Below are 9,780 nucleotides of genomic sequence, written 5' to 3'. Positions count from 1 at the left end.
TAATATGATGATGTCAGCATGACGTGTAAAATTCTGGATTCATGCATGTGATCTCTCTATAAGGAAAACATTTCATTAGGATGCCACAACACCAGAGTGCACACATGCACACGTATATAAAGTAGATTTTCTCAAAAGAAAAGGCTCCATGACAATTGGACAATAGGGGTGCATTTGATTCATAGTATTTTTCTGTAATTAATAAATAATGGCACTATTTGTTTGCAGGGAGATAATAATGACACTTGAAAATGGTTTTCTCCTTATTTTAGATACTCCGCAAAATCCTAACCACGTAATTACGTTACAACCCAATTCGAAGCGCGTATACCACCAAAGTATGGATATAATTCTGTAAGAAGAGTACGATACAGGCACGCACTCATAATAGCACGTACAAATCTAGAGTGCTAATTTGAAGAAAATTGATCAGGCACAACAAGAAACGGCTTGAATGTCCAAACAAGTCCCACAAGCTCGACAATAGCCAAAAGAAAAAACAACATCTGGTCACCTACATATAGCAAAAGCCAAAAAGGAGGAGTTAACAAGAATAGGAAGTTTGCAGAATCTCACTTGTCTAATTATATATAAAACATATACCGATCAATACAAAATAAACAAATCAATTTGTTCATTTATTATTTTAAATATCAAAGCACTCCTTGCATATAATTTACCTGGAAAAAAGAAAACATGTTGGCGTTTCTGTGCCCATGAAAACCTGCATTACCAGATAATTATTAAATATGTGAACACTAGAACCATTACATGTTGCACACTTTTGCGGATGATTAATTTATCTTAGAAACAAACTAAATTTGTGCCATATACATCAAAGATATAAGTACAATGATCACTAGGATTACATTTACTCGTACTACAGGTAAAAACTAACTGGAACTAACTTTGATTTAGTTTTAGCATATGTAGTTCCAACCCTAGTGGTCACTATATTTATATCTTTGGTGTAAATAGTAGCTCTCCTATCTAAAGAAGTTTAAACCTAATTAAGGATGGAAGATATGGCTTATGTTTCTCCCAAAAATTTGAACCTTGAAAGGGAATTATATGTGCGGTGGTTGAAATATCAGAAAATGTTTCTCATGTCGCTCTAAAATGGAAGCCAAGAGCTTATGTTCTTATGAAATAATAACATACTATGGATTTATACTTACACAATTCCACCTCCTGCTGGAGCAAATGTTTTACAAAAGGACATTAAAGTGGTGGCTAAGCCATTTGCGGTTGCTCTTTGATCTTGAGTCTGTCAGTCCCATGTATAGAGACAATTACAAAACTGCAGAAAATGCAATTGCACGAAAATAGTAATTGACTAAAATACGAAGGCACGTACCACAGAATTATTCTGAAGAATGAAAGAACTAGTAACAATGGTAATCTGATAAATATGTGAAAGTGGACAATGTTAGTAAGAATACTGAGAGAAAATTGATATATTTATATTTAAAAATCATTGTACAAGATAAGGTAGCAGTTAAAAAACGAGGTTATTGTTGTTGTAAAAACACTTTGCATTAGTCATTGCAAAGATAGAAAAGAATCGTGTATCAAGTTGTTCATAAATTCTTAATAATGGCATACAAAAATTTAGGATATGGATACTCACGAGAAAATTATTTTTAAGAATCGATGCAATGTTTACTGCTATTGACGACCAAGGTCTTGAGAGATGTGTGATTGGTGCATATGTAAACAGAAGCACCACAGACAGACTCTGCAAAATTATTCCACATTCATATTTAATCGATCCAAATTAAAAGTGAACTTCCATTGAAAGACAATCATTTGTAACTTGAACTCACCATCGCAACACGAGAAGTATTGATTGGTCCCATAACTCTGATAATACGGGGAAAAATAAAAGTTTGGTATACAAGAATGCTAACACCTATACACAAACATATGAAATCATCAGGGGAAACAAGTATTGTAGTATGAAATTAGAAAATTAGTATTTTAAAGTAGGGGTTCTTATAAAAGGTAAGGGGCACTAACATATTTCCATATCATAGTGAAGACACTCCAGCATATCATACACCATATCATAATTCAACAATCTCATACCCGCGAGACAACACAATTCGAGTTGTGAGTAAAAAAATATTGTTTATCTTTCTCTTGTCAACTAAAAATTGATTCTCTTGGTCTTTCCAACCATGGTGTGTTCTTCAGTTTCTCTACCACACCCGCATATGAACTCAAACAAGGGATGCCATATGCAATAAGGAACAAGAAGTGGATCGAAGTACTGATGTATAGTAAGGTCATGTAGATCATTATAATATAGAACAAACATACATACCTGTAATTGCAAGAACTTGACCAACATCCTCAGACGAGAAACTTAGTCCACCATACTTTCTGTCACTTTCAGCCCATAAGGAGAATATCTAGATATGTTATCGGAAACATAAGTGTTAAGGTGATAGAAACTAAATTTCTAGTCTAAACTAACTTTGACTATTGGCACAAAGGAAATTTCCGAAAGGACAATATTCAATTTTTTCTTTCTTCATATAGTTTACAATGGGATAATATGAATGGCTTTATTGACCATGGTGACTAACGCAAGGAATACTAAGATATACTGAAAGAAAGTATGGGCATTATTCATTTTGTTGTATATGGTATTTTGGCTTGAACAACTCGATCATCGATGATGATAAATAATTAACTCATGTGAAAGGAAAATGATGTGTATGTAATATTATTAGTTGTGCTTAATAGAAAATAATACAAACTATTCGGAAAATTTATCTAGCTTAGACAACATAACATATGATTATTCATGTCATGTCTAGCTTGTTATAATAATTATCACCAATGTATCAAAGAAAACAATATGGACAATTAATCATGTCTTTCACTATGCATGTGTTTGCTATTAGTTTATCTGAGGCTCAATGAGACCATTTTTTTTGTTGAAAGCATATAGTTTTAAAGTAACACCATAAAGAGGTATTAAAGCAACACCATAAAGGAGACATTAGAAACAATAAGTTTTCAAGAAAACCCGTTTAAAATGATACCTCTGAATATGCCATGTCATCAAAGGATACGATACAGAACAGAATAATAGATGACATCAATGGCCAGTTCTTCAATACATTGTTTTTCGTTGTTGAAGTAATATTATGCTCGACAATCACTTCCGTAGTAGAAAAAATTGCAGTCAAAGATTCACTCGCTTGATCTTCCTTTTCATCAGTGTTGTGGTTATGTAGTGTCTCCTGAAATTTATGTTATGTTATAATTATGTTATTAAGAGCTAAAGATAGCATGAAGTGCACGGCGGATCTTATCAAATTAGGACCAAATCAAGTAAGGCATTTAGGTCTAACGAATAAACTCCATGTATGCCTTGTTTCAGGGTTCATGGAATACTTTACTAGTGAAAAAAGGGAAAACTAGAATCAAGTGATAAGTAGTATAATATGTGGTTATGCATTATCTTGTGAAATTTATCACATAATTTTGGTTAAATTGCTAAGAGCTTAGGAGCAAGTGGACCCTATCCGAAGTGTGCTTGATAGTGTCCTAGTCTCAGCTCAGTGGGAACTAATGTTCCCACTGTGCATGCTCAGGGCGGTTACTAGGGTCGGTTCAGATCACCCCCCCTTGCCTTTCACCTCGGGGAGGAGGCCCCGCCTCGACCACGTCGTTTTCACTTCGAAGCCTCGTGGCTGCTGCAACCCTGCTTCGTTGACATGGTCAAGGCCCGGTGGCTTGAGGCAGTGGCCTCCCCACCCCATGTCTTCAGTGTCGTGGATGTTTGGCACCATTGTGCCAAAATGGCTAGGCAATTCATGCGGAGCTGGGGGGGACAACCTTGGTGCGGAGCTCAGGGCCCAGAAAGGGGCCCTGTTAGACCTGATTAGGGTGCTAAATGGGATGGCTGACGGCCCGAGGCTTACCCCCGACAATTGGATCCAGCGGTACTCCCTAGATGCATCGCTCATGGAGATATACAAGGGGGAGGAGCTTTTTGGCAACACTGCAGGGGCCAAAATTGGCTTCTCAAGGGAGACACGAATACCGCGTACTACCAGGCGATTGCCAATGGCCGTAGTAGGAAATGTAGCATTCCTTGTCTCTGGGAGGGGGATAACCTCCTGGAGCATCCGGATGAGATTAGCTCCCATATATACTCCTTTTACAAGGAGCTCTTCATGGCAGAGCGCCGAGGCGAGGGGGTCTCCGTTGCCGAGGGATTTGGCCTTCGGAGGACCGGGTCTCTGATAGTGAGAATGAAGATTTGCTTCTTCCATTCTCGCTAGAAAAGGTTGGGCGCGCTATCTCGTCCATGAAGGCTGGATCTGCACCGGGTCCGGATGGCCTTCCAATGGCCTTCTTCCAGAAGTTCTGGAATGTCCTACAGTCGGTAGTCATGCCTCTGTTCCATGAATTTTATATTAGGACACTAGATATGTCCCTCATAAACTATGGTGTCATATCCCTTATCCCCAAAATAGTTGGGGCTACGTACATCAGACACTTTAGGCCGATTACGGTGATCAACGTTCTCGAGTGGATCTTTGCGTAAGTATGTGCGAGCCGCCTGGCCCCGGTAGCGAAATAGATTATACACCACCTCCAGTCCGCATTTCTGAAGGGCCGAGGGATCCATGAGTTGATCCTGGCCCTCCATGAAATTGTCCATGAGGTGGCATCGAGGGGCCATAAGGGCGTATTTCTTAAGTTGGACTTCCAAAAGGCCTATGATCGGCTGGATTGGTCCTTCCTGCGCTTGGTGCTGCAACGGAGAGGGTTCGATGAGAGATGGTGCTCGTGGATCATGTTGTTGGTCTGTACAGGGAACACAACCATTAATATCAATGGGGAGGTTGGACCCTACTTTCGGTCCTCTAGGGGAGTGAAGCAAGGGGATCCCATCTCCCCTCTTTCTCTTCGACCTTGCGGTTGATGCCCTTGCTGGCATCCTAGACAAGGCTAGGCTGGCTGGCCACCTAAAAGGGGTGGTTAGCCACTTGGTCCCTGGTGGCGGTGTCACTCATCTACAATACGCGGATGATACCATGATTATGGTGGAGGGATCGGACATGGACATCGTTAATCTTAAGTTCCTACTACTATGATTTGACGCCATGTCGGGACTAAAGATTAACTTTGACAAGAGCGAAGTAGTGGTCCTCGGATACTCAGCGGAGGAACAATAGAGGATTGGGGATAGCCTTAATTGTAGGCTGGGAACCTTCCCCATTGTGTATCTGGGGATGCCGATGTCGGATTCCAAGACCTTATCATCAGAGTATGATCCGCTCGTTGGACGAGTAGCATCCCGAGCGGAGCCGTGGTGTGTACGGTTCACTTCCAAAGGAATCAAAACCATCCTTATTGTCTCTAACCTCGCCAGCCTCCCCATGTATATGATGGGGACGTATATCCTGCCAGAGGGTGTCCACGGGTCCTTCGATAAGGAGCTGGCAAGGTTCTTCCGGCAGGCTGCCGATGGCCGCCCAAAGTACCACATGGTCAAATGGGCGGACATCCGCCTACCTAAAGAACAAGGTGGGCTAGGCATCACGGCCTCTCGACGCATGAATGTCGCCCTGATATTGCGCTGCTTCTGGCGGATCTTGTGTGGAGAGGGTGGTTTGCGGTTGCAAATTCTTCAAGCCAAATACCTGTGGGGTGCGCCCCTCTTGGCATGCTTTCGTGCAACTGGGTCCCGGTTCTTGAAATTTATCTAGAAGATTAAGCACGAGATCCGGCTCGGAGCCACCTTCTCGGTTGGGAATGGGAATGGCACTCAGTTTTGGATCGATCGTTGGATGGGTGATGAGCCACTACACGTTGGATTCCCTAGTCTTTTTGCTATATGTACGAACCCATCTATTCTGGTTTCCGCGACATGTGTAGACAGCCAGTGGAACATCCGCGTTCCACCAGTCATTTGGCCAGGAGGAGGCTCTAGAATGGGACAGATTGAAGGATGTCGTCCCGTTGGAGCTATCACAGTCCCCTGACACTGTCTCCTGGAGTCTTTCTCCCTCGGGAGAATTCTCTGCTAGTTCGGCATATCAGGCGTTGTGCCGCGCACCGATAATACAGTGGCTATCACCACCGTGAAAGGCCCCTGTGCCGCTTAAAATAAAGATCTTCGTATGGTAGTTGCTTCAGAACCATTTGCCCTCGGGGACGGAGGCTCTTAAGCGCAACGGCCCAGGTGATGGCGTATGCCCACTCTGTAGTGTCCCGGAGATGGGCACTCACATCACGTTCTCTTGTACGGCGGCACGGGCGTTCTGGAGCATTGTTCGGGAGGCCCTCGTGCCCGATTGGGAGGCCGGACACCTGGCCGAGTTCCTGCAGGCCAGTGCGACCCAGGCGGGTTGCAAGCGCCACTTTTTTGGTTTATCTTTGCGGTGTTGACGTGGACCCTTTGGACTACTCACAATAAAATGGTGATTGAGCGAATCCGGCGACGGGCTTTTGACTCGTTCTTCAAATTTCTTGCATTTTTACAGCACTGACACCCGCTTGCTAGGCAGCGGGATCGCGACCAGCTTGGAGTGATGTTGGATGCGCTGGTGGCATCGGCGCGGCGTCTTTCTGCTCCATAGGCATGCTTGGGAGTTTGGCACTAGGTGGCATTTTTATGTTTCTTCTTCGTTTCTTGGGCATGCTTGTGTTATGGCCCCAGCCGTCTGTTCGTACTATTGCTCCTGATACTTGGCTGTATGGATGTTTGTTTTATCTATAAAGCGGCGAAAGCCTAGTTCGAGACCTTACTATTCATTATTGGTAACTATACAACTAGAGACATGCATCAAAATGTATCATTTTTCGCAGAATACTTGTACTAGTACTACATAGGAAAATAAAAATAAGTCATAAGTTGTATAACCTGACATTTACTTAACCCAGAAGTTGGTGATAAAAGTTGAAATGGTAAAACAATGAGCTTGATAAATCTTTGACATGACTAGACATCGGACTACTGATCCTAGCATACCATCGGATCAGTGCACAACCATCGGATACTTCGCATTATTTGGACCCTACATTAGAGTACTTTGTAAAAAAATCTTTATGTGATGAATATTTTGTTCGCACATTTGCAGCAAAATGTATAAGCAATGAGAACATTGTGGATTAACGGCACATACCGGGAGCCAAACGCAGCTTATTAGAACAGGAAAACTGAAGACTGATATACACAGACAAGGTAATAAATATGGGAACCTAAAAAAAACATTTCAGTAGTTAGTAAGTTGAAGGATAATGAGTCGACGGTAAATAACTTCACAGTAACAAAAAATACCTTCCGAATAATGAGTCGACGGGAAATAACTTTGGATATTTTTCTGTAGGCTACCAAAAAAGTAAATGTAACATAATATGAATTGATTAATATAGGATACAGTAACTCATGTATTACTACAGTTTCCATGAATACCTGTGCAAGATATCCGCCAATCGTTGGTCCTAAAATGAGACCTATTGCCCATGCTGTGCTAACCTATTCATACCAAAAAAAAAATTGAATGCATTATCTAAACTACAGAATTAGAGTACAATGGAAAATGTTTGGAGCATCATGTGTAATTTACAAGTGATAATGCAATAGCGTGGTGCTCTGGTCGACAAACTTCAATAGCATAAGCCTGCAACGATCAATTGCTAAGTAAACAGCCGTAACTTGTTCAAATGACAAATAAAACTTCAGACTTTCAGAGCACACAACCAACATACTCTTATAGGTCCAATTATGCCGTTCAAAGAACCAAGAAGAAATCGTGTAGATACTGCCATCCAGTAATGCACACTTAGTCCGAACAAAGCACTGAATAGAATCCTGCGATATTATAAATTTCACATCATCAATAAAATGGCCGTATGCATCTCCCAGATGCAGAGGCCGGGGGTCATCCTCCTTTTCGAAAAAGAAAATCAATCTGGGATGTGTCATAAAAATATAGTGAAAGATAAATACCGCTAGCTAGTAGCTAAATTCATTCTTATGTGTCCCCGCAAAAAAAAATCATTCTTATGTAATGTAAACATAGAAGAAGTATACTAACACGGAGAAAAGTCCAAGCACAATAACTGGCTTTCTCCCAATGCGGTCTGCTACCATCCCCCAAGCAGTGGAGGTTAAAGTTCTACCAAGCATATAGGAGGCGCCTACAAAGTTTCAGAATAGGCCATTGGTCATTCTTCCTGAGTGAGAGTGTACAACACGTTTGTATTATCTGTAAATATAACACTCTTAGAACTTAGAGTTCCAACAATTTGGAAGGGTCTTACCTACAAACCCAGCATAGAATCCAATGTCCTCGACTGTTTTGGCAATGTACAAGTCTCGTATCTGTTATTTGAGAGGAGTATCACACAATATTTTTCAAAGGGTACCTGTGGTCATGGATAATGTTGGGCCGACATTTGCATAGATACAGTACTACACTATTATTAACATAAATAACCAAGTCAGGACTAATGTACAGAACACTGCTCCTGTTCCATACTGCAGATGCATGCAATTTATGTTAGTAAAATGATATCATAACTTATTACTCTTGGGGAACTAAATAATAACATGACAAATGAATATGTAATGCAGACACAAACTATGTACACAGACAAAACTAGAGCGTATTTATAGTTTCAAGATTCATCATTTAACATTTCCTACAATGCAAAGCTTAATGTCTTCAAAAAAGAAACGATGTACTCACATAATTCCATGGGCGAGTTTTGTACTCTTTTGATCCCAAATGTTATGGTTTTTCTTTTGCGTTAGAAAAACGTACCATGAAATACAAGAAGGGGAATAGTGACGATACTGGCAAACCTAGAATGAGAATGGCAAAGAGTTAAAAATACACCTTTTACATTGATGCTCAAATTATCAGATGGCACAAAAATAGAGCAAAGGTAGATAAAATCATGCATAAATATATTGTAAGAACAAGGATAGCTGCAATCATGCATAGTAATTGGTATCATTGTTCAGGAATTAATTAGGCAGACATTTCAGAAACTGATGCTCATCGTTGATTCTGCCACGGATTACTGCAGCAGCTTAAGCTGCCAAACTGACACACCGATCTTCTGAGATGGTACCAAAACAGAACAACTACGACTCAAAATGCTCTGCTTCACATCACCTGACCTCCAAATATGTGTGTGTGTGTGTGTGTGTGTGTGTGTGTGTGTGTGAGAGAGAGAGAGAGAGAGAGAGAGAGAGAGAGAGAGAGAGAGAGATGTGATGCAGAAGTAACCAGTAGCTAGGTAGATACATACACGAGGCGAGGATGATGGTCCAGATGTGGAAGAACTCCTTGTAGGGGACGCCGGGGTTCAGCGTCTTCCTCCGCTCCACGGCGCATCCCGGGCACCCTTCACGGTAGACCGCCTCCTTCTTCTCCAGCAACGGCGCTCCTGCCTCGCCGCCGGCCATCGATCCTTTATCCAGGCTCACCGCTCAGTGGCTCAGCTCCACTCAGTCTGTGCAGCGCGATCAATAAACGAGGGCGAGGGGGTGGTTTTTATGCATGTGCTCACCGACCGTGGGCACAAGTTGATTGAGACATGCATGTAATGTTGTTCTTGGAACTGGTTTATGCTGTGGTTTCACCTGCAATCCTAGTTGATCCGCGTGCGTGGCCTCTTGCCGGTCTCTCGTGTCTGTTCTTCAAATAGTGCTTTGATATGTACTCCTAGTACTGTACTACATGTCTGCTGGTTTTTTACGATGCATGTGTTCTCGAATCTTGTTTTGTACTCTGCACC

General features: G+C 41.7%; 1 protein-coding gene across 5 annotated transcripts; it reads right to left on the bottom strand.

Annotated features, from left to right (window-relative positions):
• Positions 1-239: 239 nt before the first annotated feature.
• Positions 240-9,548, bottom strand: LOC119295600 (probable peptide/nitrate transporter At3g43790). 5 transcript variants are annotated; one of them, XM_037574034.1, is made up of 17 exons: positions 9,292-9,547; positions 8,799-8,839; positions 8,296-8,356; positions 8,070-8,172; positions 7,741-7,843; positions 7,599-7,652; positions 7,445-7,507; positions 7,310-7,359; positions 7,155-7,230; positions 3,084-3,254; positions 2,327-2,414; positions 1,827-1,912; positions 1,631-1,738; positions 1,358-1,402; positions 1,179-1,267; positions 681-724; positions 240-514 (listed from the first exon to the last, which is right to left on the bottom strand). In XM_037574034.1, exons 1-17 carry the CDS (start codon positions 9,446-9,448, stop codon positions 411-413), a joined length of 1,443 nt encoding a protein of 480 aa, XP_037429931.1. In that variant the 5' UTR covers positions 9,449-9,547; the 3' UTR covers positions 240-410. The 5 variants fall into 5 exon arrangements, with proteins under 5 accessions (XP_037429931.1, XP_037429930.1, XP_037429933.1 ...); XM_037574033.1 differs by having other exon boundaries at positions 3,054-3,254; positions 9,292-9,545; XM_037574036.1 differs by having other exon boundaries at positions 3,054-3,254; positions 8,724-8,839; positions 9,292-9,398.
• Between the last annotated feature and the right edge of the window lie 232 nt (positions 9,549-9,780).

This window comes from Triticum dicoccoides, chromosome 4B, assembly GCF_002162155.2.
Source record: "Triticum dicoccoides isolate Atlit2015 ecotype Zavitan chromosome 4B, WEW_v2.0, whole genome shotgun sequence".
NCBI classification, from domain to species: domain Eukaryota; kingdom Viridiplantae; phylum Streptophyta; class Magnoliopsida; order Poales; family Poaceae; genus Triticum; species Triticum dicoccoides.
This window is presented reverse-complemented; position numbering and strand designations above follow the sequence as displayed.

Bases quoted from the DNA above. Each gene is read 5' to 3' on its own strand.
- LOC119295600 (XM_037574033.1), bottom strand. From the start codon at position 9,448: ATGGCCGGCGGCGAGGCAGGAGCGCCGTTGCTGGAGAAGAAGGAGGCG. The intron at 8,173-8,295 runs GTAAGACCCTTC...GAAACTTTGTAG, and splicing joins ATTCTATGCTGGGTTTGTAG to GCGCCTCCTATATGCTTGGT. The intron at 7,231-7,309 runs GTATTTTTTGTT...TGTTTTTTTTAG, and splicing joins GTCGACTCATTATTCGGAAG to GTTCCCATATTTATTACCTT.